This window comes from Macrosteles quadrilineatus, unplaced genomic scaffold (genome assembly GCF_028750875.1).
Source record: "Macrosteles quadrilineatus isolate MER2022 unplaced genomic scaffold, UCM_ALF_1.0 Scaffold_36__1_contigs__length_1205136, whole genome shotgun sequence".
NCBI classification, from domain to species: Eukaryota; Metazoa; Arthropoda; class Insecta; order Hemiptera; family Cicadellidae; genus Macrosteles; species Macrosteles quadrilineatus.
In genome coordinates this window covers 122,032-142,775 of record NW_026542629.1, presented here as the reverse complement: position 1 = coordinate 142,775, position 20,744 = coordinate 122,032, and the positions used below count along the sequence as shown (strand labels likewise).

The 20,744-nt window shown below is 34.0% G+C and overlaps 1 protein-coding gene across 4 annotated transcripts in view; it reads right to left on the bottom strand.

Annotated features, from left to right (window-relative positions):
- LOC129005834 (geminin-like) overlaps positions 1 to 14,451 on the bottom strand; it is a 43,890-nt gene extending 29,439 nt beyond the window's left edge. For 2 of the 4 annotated variants that reach the window (XM_054434848.1, XM_054434847.1), the window contains exons 1-3: positions 13,883 to 14,451; positions 7,324 to 7,457; positions 1,175 to 1,269 (exon numbers count right to left, since the gene is read on the bottom strand). In XM_054434848.1, the coding sequence (XP_054290823.1) occupies positions 1,175 to 1,269; positions 7,324 to 7,457; positions 13,883 to 13,945 (292 nt within the window). In that variant the 5' untranslated portion in view covers positions 13,946 to 14,451. Of the gene's footprint in view, positions 1 to 1,174; positions 1,270 to 7,323; positions 7,475 to 13,882 lie in introns of all 4 variants that reach the window. The other 2 variants (XM_054434849.1, XM_054434850.1) reach the window with 2 other exon arrangements.
- Between the last annotated feature and the right edge of the window lie 6,293 nt (positions 14,452 to 20,744).

Genomic DNA, 20,744 nt, shown 5'->3' with positions numbered 1-20,744 from the left:
TAGAAAGATGTCTCTATAATTCACAAAAGTTCTGATCCAAAATATAAATACATTTGTATATTACCAAATACATCACCAACTAAACAGTTGGTGCTCGTTTCTGGGATTTCAAACAGATGATTGTTACACCAATGGAAAGGGCGTGTTAATATGTTTTATAAGATTGTTTTGACAAGTTATACTTGGTCTCAGTTGCTTAGATGAGTATCACGAAGCCTGTCAGCATAATCAAAGAATATAAATAAGAATCAAAGTCAGTAATCGCATCAATGCTTGTAATAACTGCAGTTTTTAAGGATTTAGTCTCAAACGCTTGCGTAAAACCGTTGACTGTGGTATGTGAAATTTCCTGTGACTGGTTGAGGTTTTTGAACTCCGTGCAAAGTTAGTTTCGATTCTCTACACAGTGTCTGTCAGAGTTTGAGGACGGCCCAAACCTTCCTGGCACACTAGCATCTGGTTGTCTTGAATTGCCTCACCCAACAAGCTATGCAGTTCCGATAAGAAGCCTCCTTCCTAAAGTCCGAAAGTTCCGCTGAGCACTAAAAATAGCATTTGTACGAGCAATTTCTAAAACATAAAATTCCTTTCCTTGTTTTGTAGTAGCCATTTGATCGCAAGCTTTGTGCTACTCAACTAAGCAACTGACACAAAACATAACCTTGCCACAACAAACACGCCCTTTTCATTGGTGTAACAATCAGCTATTTGAAATCACGGAAACAGTCATACCGACCATTTAGTTTTGCTCCATTCTTCTTTAATAACAGATCATAATATAAATGATAATAAAACCAAAAATTGACAATGAAGATGAAGATAATATGAGATAACTCATGAAAGTAGACAAGCACTGTGTAAAGCCTAACTATCACTATTCACCAACCCACCTAAAGAGGTGATACAGTTCAACATATGCAGATGTGATGAACTCTTACTTTCATTCAAATGATTCATATCTGATGCTCAAACTCAAAAAATTAGCTAATATTACAAGAGAAGAATGTGACAGTTTATTAGCATAAGTCTACAGGACAAACATTACATGCAATCATATCTTTCTTAATGAGCCCATCCACTCATTCTCTTTTCAAGCGGATAACCCAAGCTAGTTCTGCTAGTTCTTATTTTCAACAGTAAAAAGAAATCTTTTAAAATCCATCTGAAGACTCACCTTCTGAGGTCAAATCGTGTTCAATAGCGATCTTCTTATCAGCAACTTTGTTTACTTTCTGTTTCTCCTTTTTAGGTGAAGAATTGCTATTCTTGCTGAAACAACACAGTAAAATAAATCAATACCTAAAAGGGTATGGTATTTGTTTGTATACATTGAGACATATTACGAGGGTTGTCCATAAGTTAAGTTTTCTAAGAACATTTCATTAAGAGGAAGCGAGCTAGTTCAAATCTGACACCATGTTGTTTAAACTTCCTTACAGATTATTCTAGGCTCTTACTAGTTCAATGTCACAGTTGGTCTTGCTAAAGGGGTCTTTTGTACAATTAGTGAATTAGTAAGCCTCTATCATTTGAGTCAGAATAAAGATCTTAATTGTAATGTAGGCTAGTTGGTTTTAATTTAAGTGACTTATGAAAAGGGAACTGACACAATCTTCTGACTAAACGATACATTCCCCAACCACACTTTTAAATTACCAACTACAAATTCTTTAATCACAAAAACTTGCCACTAAACTAAGTTAGTTGTCTGTCCAATGTAGCGCAGGCTAGGTTTAAAGAACTAGTACTTTTGAGTTAGGTATATCAATGTTTGGTACGGAGAACTACAGAGAATCGATTTTACTCATGAACCAGTAAGGTAAACACACCACATTAAGGATAGAAATGCAGTTATAAAATCCTCAAATAAAAATCATCAATGGAATCTATAAAACAATTAATGATAAATTAACATTACACTTTGTACATTCAACTATTGTATACAGTAAACTTTAGTTGAAGTAATGGAAATAGGTCAAGCATTTTATGTTAATTTACCAGTTATCACATGTACCAGTAGTTGACACTTTGACAGTTTAATGCAGGCTATAATATATTTTAATATTTTGTTATTAATAGAAAAACTAATACTCCCTCTATACATAATACTTAAATTCTGTTTTATGTTTTGTGTTTATACCTAACCCATTACTGCCGACTTATGTGTGTAGCTCGTCACCCCATTTCGCTGCGAGATAAGTCATCCTGCTAATTGCTAACCCACTGGCTCTCAAGTAGTGCGCCAAATCCAACCTACGAGCGCTAGTGTCATCATGATACTGAAAAATGGAAGTCGACCCACTCAGCTGATGTTGGCATGGGAGCTCAATTGGCTAAGGTGTTGCACTGATGATGATTATACAATTTCCTTTGTTTGTTTGGCAATGACTAGTACTCTTAGTCTGTCAGTTATTAAAATTATTATTTAGTGTGTGAGGGACGTCATGTGGTCAGTTAAGCTGTGTTTACACTATACAACTTGTTTTATAAACTTGTGATGTACAACCAATAATAGTAACTAGTGCACCTGTTGCTCGAAATCGAGCAATTGCAAAGTATTACAGGCGTAACTTCAAAACGAATAACAGTCATAGTTTAGATAATGTAATCAATCACTCCACTCCAGTTATGAAAACTGAAAAAGAACTCTCTCTGAAAACGAACGCTCTTGTGTATCATGTGTTTACTATTAATGGATGTAATCAATACAAATTATTCGTTTGTTGAAGTAAACAAAATCTTTTCTTCATAAGAAATACATTGGGATTTTGATGGCCTGTGGAGCAAAGACCAAGGATTTTCATTACAGGAATTGGTGAAAGTTGGTGTCTACACGAAAAATACTTAGTTTTGACACATCGGTTGTAAAAATCTGTCCTTTATTAACGGAGGGGTAGTGTTTCGTAGAAATCGCCTTCCTTGCGCAAACACCTTCCTTCATTTGATGGGAAACCGGAGGATTGGCCTATACAGTACCGGTATTCTATTCCGCTTATGAAAAGACAAAGGCTGACTTTGATGAGGAAGTCAACCTCATCAGAGTAAGAAATTCACTTGAAGGCGAGGCTTTTAAAATGGTAAGACCCTTACTTGTTTGTGGAAAAAATTTGAATTCGGTGATTTCCACTTTACAAATGCGGTTTGGCAGGCCAGAGTTGATTCTTGAATCAATGCAAAGGAAGACCAGAATGTTACCTCCAGTCAAGGAGGAAGACATCAATGGTCTCATAGAATTCTCCACTTGTGTCCTTCACTTTACTATGACAGCTGAATCCTTAAAAATGGAGCACTATATGACAAACCCTCAGTTATTGATGGAACTAATGGACAAACTACCTTATAATCTCAAGTATAATTGGGCTCAGCATGTAAGATCATTATCTTTAAGTAAGCCAGACCTAAAAGATCTTTCTAGTTGGTTAGAAAATCAGTGCTCACTCATGAGTATTTATTTCCGTCCTAAATCTGACACTTTAACACGTAAGAGTATGATACAAAGTTAGTATTTATTAACGAACTCTACAACTGGGAGACCAAATAGTTGTAGCTCAGTGAAAAACTTTCAGGAAAGCCAGTGTTGCAGAGAGATGGAAGATGGTTGCAGAAAGTAAGTTGTGTTTCTACTGTTTTTGCCAACACCCAATAAAGTTCTGTACAATAAAGAAAGCTTGTGGTATCAATAACTGTAAACTATTCCACAGTCGCTTACTACATACAGACACTACACCTGATAAGCCTTTGTACGCCAAAAAAGATCCTGTCTATTCTTCCTCTCATGAAAATAAAAACTCTTACTATTCTATTGTCAAAACAAAAGAAATAACCGGTAAACACACAGAACAAAATACAACAAATAAAGTTCTGCTTAAGGTATGTCCCGTTACTCTTTATAGGCCTAAGGGCCAAATTGATACCTTTGCACTTTTAGATGAAGGTTCAACAATATCACTCATTGACTCTACCACAGCCGACAAGTTAGGAGTCAAGGAGATATAGAGCCCCTTTACTACCTGTTGGTCAAACTCAACATGTCACTTTGAATCTACCTCTCGTAAAGTTAGTCTAAAAATAAAAGGACTTTACGAGGATGAAGTATTCACCCTTGATAACGTCCGGACACAGTCGCCACTAGATTTACCACTTCAAAACTTTGACACAGTAAAACTTAGACAGACTTGGTTTTGTCTAAACTCAATTGACCAGCCCCTTCCTTCAGCACACTCCAAACCCTCTATCTTGATCGGACAACACAATGCAGAAGCTCTTATTTTAACAAGAAAAGTGATAGAAGGACCTACCAATTCTCCTATCCTATCATGGAGTTACCTAGGTTGGACTATGCATGGAAAGTGTGCAAGGTTTGATAGTAGAATAGATGGAAATTTTACTCTGACAACTTTCAACTATGACAAGCTACATAATCTAGTTAAAAGAATGCTTTCAAAACAAAAATTATGGAGAAACCACTCTTGACCAACCCGAAGTCAGTTCGTTTGAAACAAAACGAGCAATTGAAGTGCTAGAATGCACAACAATAAAAGTCGGTGATCATTATAAAACTGGTTTATTATGGAAATCTGATGATTTCAAATACCCCCCAAGCTATAGTACTGCTCTCAAAAGACTGAAGACGGTCGAAAAGAAAATGAAAAAGACGTTGACTTTCGACAGAGGTAGGCCTACAACGAAAAAATTAATGACTATATTACCAAGGAATACGTACGAAAATTAACACAAGAAGAGGCAAGCATTGTCACTGATCGTACATTCTACCTACCTCACTTTGGTGTCACAAATCCTAATAAGCCTGAAAAACTTGTGTTTGATGCCGCAGCAAAGTCAAACGGTGTATCGTTTAATGACGCATTAATTAGTGGACCAGACAACCTAAATTCACTACCTTCAGTTCTTCTCAATTTTTGTCTAGGAAAATATGCAATAGTCGGTGACATCAATAGAAATGTAATTTAACACAGAGCTCTGAAATCGCTGAAAACGGGCAATCGAGTAACAAAAAAATAGCCGCCATACAGTAGAAAAATAAAATAGCCTAATTGTATTTTTGTATTCTAATATCTAAATATATATAAAATCCAATGTATGTTTGTTTGTATGTTTTTTTGTTCTTTATGGACTCCGAAAATACTCGACAGATTGTAATGAAACTTTCAGGCATTATTAAGCATTATTCAAGGATGGTTTGTGTGAAGTTTGGTGCAGATCCGTCAAAAGGGCTCCACCCCAGTGGCTCTGGAGTTTCCCATGTTAACCTTATGAGTACTCATATTTAAATGGAATTAAAGAATCTTAACAGCTGGTTCAACTAAACAATTTGATTCTGTGATGTTCAACATCATTAAAAAGTGAATCTTAGGTTTACCAACAGGGTGCAGCACTGAGTGAAAATTTAAAAACGTACGTTTTCATGTCCCTGGCCTTTTACTTCGTAGATACTGGATTTGTAGTTTATTATTATGTGTTTTAATATTTTTTGGGATGGGGGCAACATGTTACACACATTTATTTGGTTTTAAATAGGTTCTAGGTATTTTTTTTAGTATTTTTAAAGTCTCGAAATTCACGACCATGACGTGTCCCTAGGGTACATTTTCCAACTTTCACGCTGTTTTTAGACTAATTATTCATGCCGAAATATATAACGCCATATTTTTATGTCATCAATGGTTCTTAAACTTACAAAAAAGGAGCATATTATAATTTTATTGTCATTGCAAACTGACTACCATGACAAAATAAGTCTGTCCCTCGATTTTGCTTCACGACCATTTGGGAAAAATTTTCTACTTTGGAGCACGACAGTGGCAAGCCTGGCGTCAATGGAGTCAGTTGGTTTTAGAGACTAGTTCGGGGTGTACGTCAGGATTGTAGTGCCGGTCGTTTCGAGTTGAAAGGATGAATTACAAGATTAATGAAGGAAAGATTGTGTTTTTTGTCATTTTGGTGTGTCCATGACCGTACGTAGTCATTCGATGAAGTAGACATGGTGTTAATTTTTGTTTATAAGATATTTCAATTGCTAGATTAATCTAGAAGTCCACTTTGTATCCTCGAACATGAGGTGCAGTGCTACCGCCAGAACAGAGCCAAATAACACGTAATTTCACGACCAAAGTTTCACGACCATCGCGGGTTTTTTCACGACCAATCCAGCCTTATGGATTATAGTGTGTTTGGTCGTGACAGTAACTTTAATATAATTGTAAATTGAACAGTTTAGTTCAATTGAAACACATATTTTTATTATAACTAACAGTATAATTGAAGGATTGTTTAGAAAGATTTAGATTATTTCAGAAAATTCACGACCGTACCGCTTGTCCCTGACCATCACGTTTATGATTTCTATCATAAAAATTTCAAAAATTAAAATATCGTCATATTTAAATGTTTTATACACAAAAGAAGCACACCTCTATACAAACATAACGATGTTTCGGGTCTCAGGTAAGTTTTTTGGAGTTATACTAACTTAAAAAGATTTTATTGGCTTTTTTTCAACTTTTTTCAGTTTTTTCATTTTTTCTAGAAAGACCAAATATACCAAAAGCACAGTGACCTTTTTATTGTATAATGGTCATAAAAGTAAATTAGTTTATAGCAAAACATAGTTATAAAAATAATATTAACTATTTTTAATATTCATTTAAACATCTGTTATGGTCGTGACAGGATTTTGTGTTTTTCCACTAAAAATGCTCTTTTAAAAAAAAACTACCAAAGATATTGCGTTACCATGGACATGTTATGAAACTTAAAATGTTAATGAAATTAAAAAAATAATAAAAGTTTTGAAAAAAGGGGAAAAAAATTTGCAAAGTGCTTTTCCTGAAAACGTACGTTTTTAAATTTTCACTCCAGTATTATTTTTTTAAATTTATGATAACAGCTAATTTGCAACCAAAAGGTGAGTGAGCGTAGCGAACGAACTTCAACCTGGAGGCAAGTTAGCATAGCGAACGAGCTCCAACCTAAACGTGAGTAAGCGTAGCAAACGAACATCAACCAGGACGTGATTGAGCCATGCGAACAAGATCATCTTGAAAATGAGCGAGCATTAACATAAAACCACATTAGGACAGGACGACGTCCGTCGGGCCAGCTAGTAGGCCTAATATATACATTCAAGGATAAAAATATCAAAAAATTTAAAAATCTTGAAGCAACCACGTCTGGACCACTTGAAATGGATTGACCCACCAGGGAATATATATTCCATAGGGCATAGGTAGGGATGTAGGGATACCTCCATGGTTTACTTAATATACAATACATAGGTACAGTAATACCAAATTCCTAACTTACCTATTCAAAGACAGGATTTTCCCATCTTTCTCTCCAGTAGTGGATGGCATCCTCCCAGCTCCAACAAGGTTTTCCTTGTCACCAGCAGCAATTTGGAGGGGATGAAGTGACTTCCTGACAACTTTCATTGTCTCCTGTTAACATAAACCACCTAAAATAATCAATTAAGGTTAAATGGAGATAAAATTATTGTTTATAATACTAACAGGGCTGGATTAAGCATTTTGGCGCCCCTAGGACCAATAATCTTTCCGCCCCCCAGTCTGGGTTAAGTTGCTTTCCTAAAAATATTTATTTAAAAAAAAAAACTTAATTGTATCAGACCTATATTACGTTAATTGCACTACATTAACACCACTACACAATGTAGGCCTAATGTTATCATTGCAATTTAATGCAATGTAATGTTTTTCAATGAATTTACTTGGTTCTGGCATAACAAAATGCCGTAAATATGCAGTTCATGCAAAATGCATGCACTATGCATAAACAGCAAACAGGCTGTTCAGAGGAAAACTTACTTAACTAACTATACAGTTTCAAAAAACTCTTTAAATTTGAAAAAAGGATTTTCAATCAGCCACTCTAATATTGCGGTTTGGAAGTTCTTTCTTTCCAGATTTCTCACATGACCAGGAAGGTGATTTAACAGTTTTATTCCTGAAACAGGGTATGACCTAGCTCTTTTATCAGTCCTGGACCGAGGAATGACAAGCTTAGAACCAAACCTAGTGTCATGATTGTGCACTGAACTGGTTACATGTAAATCATTCATGCTGTTCTTAATACTAACAAGGCATTGGAATATATACATATTTACAACTGTCAGAATTCTTTGTCTCTTAAACAAGGGCTTACTGTGTTCTTTATAGTGAGCATGACAGAGAATCCTTACTGCCTTCTTTTGCAGTCGCAGGATCTTTTCGACATTGGGTGAGTGGCCCCACAAAATTAACCCATAGGATATGTGAGGTTGGAAAAATGCAAAGAAGGACATTCTAAGGGCACTCTGTGGCAATTGGTCACTTAGACGTCTTAAAAGATGTACCTACTACTCTACTTAGTTTAGTACAGACTTGGCTTATGTGGTCTTTCCAATTGAGACAGGGGTCAAGGGTTATACCAAGGAGTTTGACAGGCTCTTGGAAAGGAACAATCTGGGAATCACATAGGCTAAATGTTATGTACCGTACTGTGTTTTCTCATTATTGAGCACTAATTTATTGTCAACAAACCAATTTGAGGCTGACTCAAAAATCTTCTTAACAGACAGCTCTGCTTGTTCACAGGTCGCTTTACATGATATAAGGGAAGTATCATCTGCATACAACATGAAATTACCTTCAAGTCTGGTATAGAGGTCATTCAGGGTGTCCACAAAAAATTTTTCATTAATTTCCATGACTTTCCATGACTATCCATGACCATTTACCATTGATTTCCATGACTCACAAACTTTACACGCAAATTATAATATAACAAACACACACAAATACAACTGCCTGGACATGTTATTTTGCAGAAAATACTGAAATATGTAATAACAGACAACAATGGAGTACAATAGGTACAACAATGAACTAAAACAAACCAAAAACTCATAAAATAATACAACTGTAATAAATTGAATTGTCGAACATTTGTGAAAAATCCTGAAAAATGCTACAACAGTCCGGGTTACAGCTGACTAGAGCATTGAATGGTCCCCTCAAATCCATCCATAATTGGAAATTTCCATAACTTATTGCCTATTTCCCTGACCTTCAATGACCAAAATTTTTTTCCATGACTTTCCATGACTATCCCTGACTTTCCAGAATGTGGACACCCTGTCATTGATTGTTACTAAAAATAACAGAGGTCCCATAATGGAACCTTGCGGAACCCCGTGTCTTACAGCTAATGGTTTAGATGTAATACCATTCCAACTTACAACCTGTTGGCGATCACTGAGGTAGGATTTGACCAATCTCAGAGCACTGCCTTCTAGGCCATATTTTCCCAATTTCAGGAACAAAATTTCATGTGAACACAATCGCAATCGAAAGCGCGAGAGAGGTCACAACGTATTACGGAGGTAGATTTGATTCAGGCCCCCAAGTGGTTTTTGACCTCAAAAAAGTAGGAAAAGTAGGACTTTTTACTGAAAAGTAGGACTTAATTTTACATACAAATCGAACTTTTTTGCTGATACATATTAAAAACCAAATAATACTAGCATACACAATAGTTTATCAAATAGAATAGTGTATATAAATATACAGGGTGTTTCCAAATTGTCTGGACATATTTTGTGGACTTGTTTCTGGGGCTAAGACAAACATAAAATTCCATATAAGTATGCATGGGTCTAAAATGCCTAAATTTTTGTGTTGGTCGGTCTGTTTGTGACATTTAAAAATTATTTTATATCTTGGGCATTTTTCAAGATAGAACTTTTAAAATGGTTATAAATGTGTATTTTAGAAGGTGAAAAGAGCTTGCAAAGTTTCGATCCAATATCTCAAGCCGTTTCAATATGGCAGCCATTTAAAATCTTTAATGCCAAATTTAATGAAAACCGTAAATATTTAGAAAATGGTTTCCAGGATCAAAAAGATAGAGAATTCAAATCCAAATCAAATGAGACCTTGTTTATAAAATCGCATGACAAACAACCATAAATAAGTTTTTTTTTTCAACATTCGGTTACACAGTTTAATAGCACTACCATACTGTATTCTTATTTGTTATTTTTCAGAGCAGTATGGGTAGTCCTATTAAATTGCGTAAACAAATTTAGAAAAAACTGATTTGGTTGTTTCTCATCAGGTTTTAAAAAACAAGGTCTCATTTGATTTGTATTTGAATTCTCTATCTTTTTGATCCAGGAAACTATATTCTAAATATTTACGGTTTCAAATTAAATTTGGCATTAAATATTTTAAATGGCTGCCATATTGAAACGGCTTAAGATATTGGATCGAAACTTTGCAAGCTCATATCACCTTCTAAAATACACATTTATATCCATTTTAAAAGTTTTATCTTGAAAAATGCCCAAGATATAAAATAATTCTTAAAAATCACAAACAGACCGACAAATTAAAATCTAGGCATTTTAGACCCATACTTTTATGGAATTTTATGTTTGTCTTAAGCTGGGTTTTCCTAGGCGCGGAAGCGGAGAGCGGAGAGAGGAACGCGGAAAGCGGAAAAGAAATTAACATGGTGTTCCGTTCCGCTTCTGGGAAAACAGAAACATTAAATTACCTAAGACAAGTGGAGTCCGCTCTCCGCATTCCTCTCTCCGCTCTCCACTTCCGCGCCTAGGAAAACCCGGCTTTAGCCCAAGAAAGAAGTCCACAAAATATGTCCAGACAATTTGGAAATATATCTAAAATAATTCTATATATAAATTTTAAAATTAATATCAATGATTAATTATTTTTATTTAAAAAATCTTCAACTAAAAGGCCGGATAAAGTTTTAGCTGAGATTGTACACCAAATATTCAGAAGTAACGCACAAGAGAAATTAAAATGTTAAGGTGTCATTATCTACAGTCATTACGAAAAAAATATTTAGGACAAGCAGCATTAAATAAAGGATAAAAATAAATATGTTTCCCTAACGTTACCAACCAGCCCTAATTTGTGTTTAAAATGGTGCTGTAAACAAGAAATTTGTTCTTTTTTTATATTATTTAATATTTCAGAACTAAAATTAATATAAAAGTAAAATGAATTTTTTTGGGTGGAAAACAGAAGCATGAATAGTTATTTAAGTAGGCCTATAAAGTACGGAACTATATATAATATAAAATTCTAAAAATATGTTCCAAAAGTATTTTGAATTAGTTAGATTAGAGCTATCTTAAAAGTAGTAGGAATGTTTGAATTGTAATGAGTAAAAACTATTTGAGCCAGTGAGACTTGGACATTTAAACTTGAACTTAAGCCTTAATTTATTTTGAATACAGTTATGTCAAAAAATCATGTTTAGGCTAATCGGGGAAACACTGGACCGATAAGTGCTAAGTTAAATACTTTTGAACTAGTGTCCCAGGGCTCCCCAGGAGCATTGATTTCCCCTCAGTTTACTTCATTGGGGAATCTAAAAGACATGTCAGAATAGTAAGCACTGATAATAATCACAATTTTTATTTTCTATCACAATAGTATTGCCATGTCTTTGAAAAAAAAAAAAATGTTTTCACTCAATAACAATGTTGATAAGATTAACCATACAGATACTACCAGTACTGGAACTTATAAATTAAAATTTAAAATCATTTAACAGATTGTTTTATAAAAAATATATCTCAGTCAGTCATATTTTTTAGGAAAAAACTTCTCATTGGGAAATATTGATAAGTAAAATTAATAATAAGTGTAATAAAATATCCCAAAATCGACATAATTTTTATAAAAAAGTAGGAAAGTAGGACAAATGTGTAAAAAGTAGGACGTTTCCTACTTTCCTACTAAAAAGTAGGAAAAGTAGGACGACTTGGAGGCCTGAGATTTCTTCTGAGTCGGTCGTCAGTTTTCAAGCCGTGCACGTGCTCTAAATGTTTTCGTGTATTTGTGTTTTCGTGTGTCCGTCCTGTACATATATGTGTATTATTTATTCACCCCATGACGCAATGCAAATGAAGAAAACTCGTGTTAAACGTGACAAGACTATAGTTTAGTGTACCACTACGCACCTGACGATGGAGTCATCTCCGAAACGGCCGTAGTGGAATATTACTCCTGATTGCGTTGACGGTAAGAACTTAGATATTATTATTATATTTTCACGCAATCTGCCACACTCAAGAATATAATTAATTGTAGGTACAACAGAATCAACAGCCAATATAGTGGATTTGGCTTTCCTGAAGCCAAATTGACCAGGCACCAGAAGGCTGTGTGCTTCAAGGTGGTCGTACAATTGAGCAAACATAATAGCTTCAAACAGTTTAGAAAATACAGGAATCAACGATATTGGTCGATAACTTGCAACATTGTCACGGGACCCTTTTTTATAGACAGGCACAGTTCTAGAGACTTTTAATGGAGCAGGAAAAATACCTACTAAAAAGCATACATTAACCAAATGGGCTAGTATAGGTGCCAGTGCCCACACAATGTGTTTCAAAAGATTAGGTGTCATGCCATACACATCTTTACTGTTAGAGAGTTTAAAGCCCAAAACAGCATTAATAATGTCTTGGACCGATACATGTTTCCATTCAAAAGTAGGTGCACCATTAGGTATGCTTGACAGGATCACAGGAGAGGATTGCGTTATATTTGGAATGGTTGACAAGATGGACTCAACAGACTCAACAAAGTACGAATTGAATTCATCAGCAGATGCAAAAGACGGATCAAGAATATCAGACTTTGTTTGAGGTCTATTTTGATTTATTAAATTCCAGGCCGCCTTACAGGGATTGGAAGCCCCTGTTATGTTTGCGGCATTTGAGTTAATCTTTGCATCCCTCACATTCTTACGGTATTGTGTTCTAAGCAGCTTAAGCAAGTTAGACAGATCAGGTCTTACACTAACTAAATCATTAACTAAAGTTATCATGTTCTTTAGCCTAGAGAGTTCAGGGGTATACCAGTCCTTAACAACAGGCAAACCATTATTATTAGAAACCCCTGACTTGCCAACATGCACCTTTTTACATTTTATTGGGAAAAAATGATCAAAGGCCATGTTGAAGTTGACATGAAAAAACATGAAAGCATCATTTGCCGTCAATGCTTTGATTTCATCAAACCAGAAATGTGCATTCAGTTCTAGGTATTCTGTAAGTTTAAATTCTGCCTCCTCACTGTAGACTCTGAAGGATAGCACTTTTGAGGACACCTGGTGATGTTGATCCACATTCGGAGTAGTGACCGACAGCAGATCATGCTTGTGATCTGCAATACTGTCTCTAGTACTGCAATACTGTCTCTAGTACTGCAAAACTGCAATTACCGGTACTTCCATTGACTATATATACCTACAGGTAGGCCTATTACTATAGGTATATATAGTCAATGGTTACTTCACACTTTAGTTATGAAACTATTTCACTAAGTTAATCTTACTTAAGTTAAGCCTAGAATAGAAAAATAGGCTAATATGTGTAGAATAACTTGTAACTTAGAAGTAGGCTACCTATCTACCGATGATTTATGTTCTTAAATTGTTGACGTTTTAATATTAGCCTAAGCCTACATACAGCTAAGCCAAGTTATAACCAGGCCATTGACTATATAACAATATAGTCGAGGTTTTTCCTTCAGTCAAGTTTTAAAAACTAGGCCTAGGGCTGCACTTTACTTGACGTCCTACACTCATTCGAATGAAAATATCGATCGATATATCGATTGCTTCATTCGATATATCCTTTGGTTAGTTAGGTAAGGTTAACCTTACCTAACTAACCAAACGATATATCGAATGAAACAATCGAATTAAAATATCGAATCGAAAAAACAATCGAATTAGTGTAGGACGTCAAGTAAAGTGCAGCCAGGCCTAGCCTAAAAAAAGCCAATCTAACTTAGGCCTAAGTTAAATCATTATGACTTACTTTATTTGCAGATGCACCTTCCGATTTTGCAGCTTCGACTTTCTTCTGAGTATCAGTTCTCATTTCAAGATTGCTTGACTTACAGTACTAATGAAAAATCATACGTTTATGGATGCAAAACAAGCAGAATCAGGTCTATAGCACGGCCCACCTATACTATCAGTGGCATTAGTCCGAGGATTTCATTCATAAACAAAGTGTGCCACGCTAAGAATGTTTTTTAATTTAGCTAACAGTTTGATTACCGGCAAGGTAAAGTTCTCAGGGTAAAAGAAGTGCAAAATTTTCAAATAAGTTAGGCTAACCTGGAAAATGCATCAATCAACGGCAAAACAATGCAACAATAGGCTATCACTTGCATTTTAGCCTAACTCGTATCTTTAGTGTTAGTCTCACTCGAACAGAGATGACAGACTAGACGTTTACTACATAAATCGAATTCTGCAACTGTGTATTATTTATTTATATTATAACTTAGTAATAAGATTTCTACTTAAATGTAAAAAGTATGACAACGAAAACTAACTGACTGACTTGACTGACTAACCAAAACAAGAAGTGCCCGACAATCACGATCGTGAAGACAGCTATCGCCAGCTAACGGCGGGCGGAGAATTCCATACCCCCACCAACCAATCTGTGTACAGTCTAATAAAACGGAAATAGACCTCAAATTTATTAAAAATTTTAAAACCTTTTTTTAACAATATAACACATAATGTAGCGTTTTCCAGCACATATTAACGATTTAAATGGGGGAAATACTTAAATGCATAACAAATAAAAAAAATATATAAATAAAATGTTAGTTATTTTGAGCTAGAAGTCCAGCTAACGAATTGGCGCTTAGCGTACAGACAACCTTCGACGGATAATAAAATTATGTTCCTTATCAATTCCCAAACTTTTTATTGCTGAAATTACTAGAGGTAAATGTAACCTTAAAGTGGACACATGTTAAAAGAAAATAAAAATGGTGGAAATTAGGTTAAAGTTCCCCTAACCATTTACTTACCACTCAATCTGTAGAACTCACTCGACTTTCGACGGGTAATAAAATAATGATCCTTATCAATTCCCAAACTTTTTATTGCTGAAATTATTTGAGGTACATGTAATCTAAAAGTGTACATATGTTATAACAAAATAAAAGTGGTGGAAAATAGGTTAAAGTTCCCCTAACCATTTACTTACCATTCAATCTGTAGAACTCACTCAACTTCGACGGATAATAAAACTATGTTCCTTATCAATTCCCAAACTTTTTATTGCTGAAATTAGTTGAGGTACATGTAACCTAAAAGTGTACATATGTTATAACAAAATAAAAGTGGTGGAAAATAGGTTAAAGTTACCCTAACCATTTCCATACCGCGTACGCTGAAAAATCCAGTCAACTTTCGACGGATAATAAAATTATGTTCCTTATCAATTCCCAAACTTTTTATTGCTGAAATTAGTTGAAGTACATGTAACCTAAAAGTGTACATATGTTATAACAAAATAAAAGTGGTGGAAAATAGGTTAAAGTTACCCTAATCATTTATATACCGCTCACTCTGGAAAAACGAGAAAACTTTCGACGGATAATAAAATTATGTTACATATCAATTCCCAAACTTTTTATTGCTGAAATTACTAAAGGTACATGTAACCTTAAAGTGGACATATGTTAAAAGAAAATAAAAGTGGTGGAAAATAGGTTAAAGTTCACCTAATCATTTCCATACCGCGTACGCTGAAAAATCCAGTCAACGTTCGACGGATAATAAAGTTATGTTCCTTATCAATTCCCAAACTTTTTATTGCTGAAATTAGTTGGGTTACATGTAATCTAAAAGTGTACACATGTTATAACAAAATAAAAGTGGTGGAAAATAGGTTAAAGTTCACCTAATCATTTCCATACCGCGTACGCTGAAAAATCCAGTCAACTTTCGACGGATAATAAAATTATGTTCCTTATCAATTCCCAAACTTTTTATTGCTGAAATTAGTTGAGTTACATGTAATCTAAAAGTGTACATATGTTATAACAAAATAAAAGTGGTGGAAAATAGGTTAAAGTTACCCTAACCATTTCCATACCGCGTACGCTGAAAAATCCAGACAACTTTCGACGGATAATAAAATTATGTTCCTTATCAATTCCCAAACTTTTTATTGCTGAAATTACTAGAGGTACATGTAACCTCAAAGTGGACATATGTTAAAAGAAAATAAAAGTGGTGGAAAATAGGTTAAAGTTCACCTAATCATTTCCATACCGCGTACGCTTAAAAATAAAGTCAACTTTCGACGGATAATAAAATTATGTTACATATCAATTCCCAAACTTTTTATTGCTTAAATTAGTTGAGGTACATGTAATCTAAAAGTGTACACATGTTATAACAAAATAAAAGTGGTGGAAAATAGGTTAAAGTTCACCTAATCATTTCCATACCGCGTACGCTGAAAAATCCAGTCAACTTTCGACGGATAATAAAATTATGTTCCTTATCAATTCCCAAACTTTTTATTGCTGAAATTAGTTGAGTTACATGTAATCTAAAAGTGTACATATGTTATAACAAAATAAAAGTGGTGGAAAATAGGTTAAAGTTACCCTAACCATTTCCATACCGCGTACGCTGAAAAATCCAGACAACTTTCGACGGATAATAAAATTATGTTCCTTATCAATTCCCAAACTTTTTATTGCTGAAATTACTAGAGGTACATGTAACCTTAAAGTGGATATATGTTAAAAGAAAATAAAAGTGGTGGAAAATAGGTTAAAGTTCACCTAATCATTTCCATACCGCGTACGCTTAAAAATAAAGTCAACTTTCGACGGATAATAAAATTATGTTCCTTATCAATTCCCAAACTTTTTATTGCTGAAATTACTAGAGGTACATGTAACCTTAAAGTGGATATATGTTAAAAGAAAATAAAAGTGGTGGAAAATAGGTTAAAGTTCACCTAATCATTTCCATACCGCGTACGCTTAAAAATAAAGTCAACTTTCGACGGATAATAAAATTATGTTACAAATCAATTCCCAAACTTTTTATTGCTGAAATTAGTTGAGGTACATGTAATCTAAAAGTGTACATATGTTAAAAGAAAATAAAAGTGGTGGAAAATAGGTTAAAGTTCACCTAATCATTTCCATACCGCGTACGCTTAAAAATAAAGTCAACTTTCGACGGATAATAAAATTATGTTACAAATCAATTCCCAAACATTTTATTGCTGAAATTAGTTGAGGTACATGTAACCTAAAAGTGTACATATGTTATAACAAAATAAAAGTGGTGGAAAATAGGTTAAAGTTACCCTAACCATTTCCATACCGCGTACGCTGAAAAATCCAGACAACTTTCGACGGATAATAAAATTATGTTCCTTATCAATTCCCAAACTTTTTATTGCTGAAATTAGTAGAGGTACATGTAATCTAAAAGTGTACATATGTTATAACAAAATAAAAGTGGTTGAAAATAGGTTAAAGTTACCCTAACCATTTCCATACCGCGTACGCTGAAAAATCCAGACAACTTTCGACGGATAATAAAATTATGTTCCTTATCAATTCCCAAACTTTTTATTGCTGAAATTAGTAGAGGTACATGTAATCTAAAAGTGTACATATGTTATAACAAAATAAAAGTGGTGGAAAATAGGTTAAAGTTCCCCTAACCATTTCCATACCGCGTACGCTGAAAAATCCAGACAACTTTCGACGGATAATAAAATTATATTCCTTATCAATTCCCAAACTTTTTATTGCTGAAATTACTAGAGGTACATGTAACCTTAAAGTGGACATATGTTAAAAGAAAATAAAAGTGGTGGAAAATAGGTTAAAGTTCACCTAATCATTTCCATACCGCGTACGCTGAAAAATCCAGTCAACGTTCGACGGATAATAAAGTTATGTTCCTTATCAATTCCCAAACTTTTTATTGCTGAAATTAGTTGGGTTACATGTAATCTAAAAGTGTACACATGTTATAACCAAATAAAAGTGGTGGAAAATAGGTTAAAGTTACCCTAACCATTTCCATATCGCGTACGCTGAAAAATCCAGACAACTTTCGACGGATAATAAAATTATGTTCCTTATCAATTCCCAAACTTTTTATTGCTGAAATTAGTAGAGGTACATGTAATCTAAAAGTGTACATATGTTATAACAAAATAAAAGTGGTGGAAAATAGGTTAAAGTTCCCCTAACCATTTCCATACCGCGTACGCTGAAAAATCCAGACAACTTTCGACGGATAATAAAATTATATTCCTTATCAATTCCAAAACTTTTTATTGCTGAAATTACTAGAGGTACATGTAACCTTAAAGTGGACATATGTTAAAAGAAAATAAAAGTGGTGGAAAATAGGTTAAAGTTCACCTAATCATTTCCATACCGCGTACGCTTTAAAATAAAGTCAACTTTCGACGGAGAATAAAGTTATGTTCCTTATCAATTCCCAAACTTTTTATTGCTGAAATTACTAGAGGTACATGTAACCTTAAAGTGGACATATGTTATAACAAAATAAAAGTGGTGAAAAATAGGTTAAAGTTACCCTAATCATTTATATACCGCTCACTCTGGAAAAACGAGAAAACTTTCGACGGATAATAAAATTATGTTACATATCAATTCCCAAACTTTTTATTGCTGAAATTACTAGAGGTACATGTAATCTAAAAGTGTACATATGTTATAACAAAATAAAAGTGGTGGAAAATAGGTTAAAGTTACCCTAACCATTTCCATACCGCGTACGCTGAAAAATCCAGACAACTTTCGACGGATAATAAAAATTATGTTCCTTATCAATTCCCAAACTTTTTATTGCTGAAATTAGTAGAGGTACATGTAATCTAAAAGTGTACATATGTTATAACAAAATAAAAGTGGTGGAAAATAGGTTAAAGTTCCCCTAACCATTTCCATACCGCGTACGCTGAAAAATTTAGACAACTTTCGACGGATAATAAAATTATATTCCTTATCAATTCCCAAACTTTTTATTGCTGAAATTACTAGAGGTACATGTAACCTTATAGTGGACATATGTTAAAAGAAAATAAAAGTGGTGGAAAATAGGTTAAAGTTCACCTAATCATTTCCATACCGCGTACGCTTAAAAATAAAGTCAACTTTCGACGGAGAATAAAGTTATGTTCCTTATCAATTCCCAAACTTTTTATTGCTGAAATTACTAGAGGTACATGTAACCTTAAAGTGGACATATGTTATAACAAAATAAAAGTGGTGGAAAATAGGTTAAAGTTACCCTAATCATTTATATACCGCTCACTCTGGAAAAACGAGAAAACTTTCGACGGATAATAAAATTATGTTACATATCAATTCCCAAACTTTTTATTGCTGAAATTACTAGAGGTACATGTAATCTAAAAGTGTACATATGTTATAACAAAATAAAAGTGGTGGAAAATAGGTTAAAGTTCACCTAATCATTTCCATACCGCGTACGCTTAAAAATAAAGTCAACTTTCGACGGAGAATAAAGTTATGTTCCTTATCAATTCCCAAACTTTTTATTGCTGAAATTACTAGAGGTACATGTAACCTTAAAGTGGACATATGTTATAACAAAATAAAAGTGGTGGAAAATAGGTTAAAGTTACCCTAATCATTTATATACCGCTCACTCTGGAAAAACGAGAAAACTTTCGACGGATAATAAAATTATGTTACATATCAATTCCCAAACTTTTTATTGCTGAAATTACTAGAGGTACATGTAATCTAAAAGTGTACATATGTTATAACAAAATAAAAGTGGTGGAAAATAGGTTAAAGTTCACCTAATCATTTCCATACCGCGTACGCTTAAAAATAAAGTCAACTTTCGACGGATAATAAAATTATGTTACAAATCAATTCCCAAACATTTTATTGCTGAAATTAGTTGAGGTACATGTAATCTAAAAGTGTACATATGTTATAACAAAATAAAAGTGGTGGAAAATAGGTTAAAGTTCACCTAATCATTTCCATACCGCGTACGCTTAAAAAAAAGTCAACTTTCGACGGATAATAAAATTATGTTCCTTATCAATTCCCAAACTTTTTATTGCTGAAATTAGTTGAGGTACATGTAACCTAAAAGTGTACATATGTTATAACAAAATAAAAGTGGTGGAAAATAGGTTAAAGTTACCCTAACCATTTCCATACCGCGTACGCTGAAAAATCCAGACAACTTTCGACGGATAATAACATTATGTTCCTTATCAATTCCCAAACTTTTTATTGCTGAAATTAGTAGAGGTACATGTAACCTTAAAGTGGACATATGTTAAAAGAAAATAAAAGTGGTGGAAAATAGGTTAAAGTTCACCTAATCATTTCCATACCGCGTACGCTTAAAAATAAAGTCAACTTTCGACGGAGAATAAAGTTATGTTTCTTATCAATTCCCAAACTTTTTATTGCTGAAATTACTAGAGGTACATGTAACCTTAAAGTGTACATATGTTATAACAAAATAAAAGTGGTGGAAAATAGGTTAAAGTTCACCTAATCATTTCCATACCGCGTACGCTTAAAAATAAAGTCAACTTTCGACGGATAATAAAATTATGTTACAAATCAATTCCCAAACTTTTTATTGCTGAAATTAGTTGAGGTACATGTAACCTTAAAGTGGACATATGTATTAAAAAAAAATGTGGTGGAAAATGATCAAAACTTACTTGAACCATCGATACACCACTTAATCAGTTATTCGAACAGGCAGTTTTTGACGGGGTGGGGACCGCGATCTGTTTGTTAAAATAATTAACACGACAGAACCCTGCATTACAGCCCAAATACAATTATGAATAATAGGAA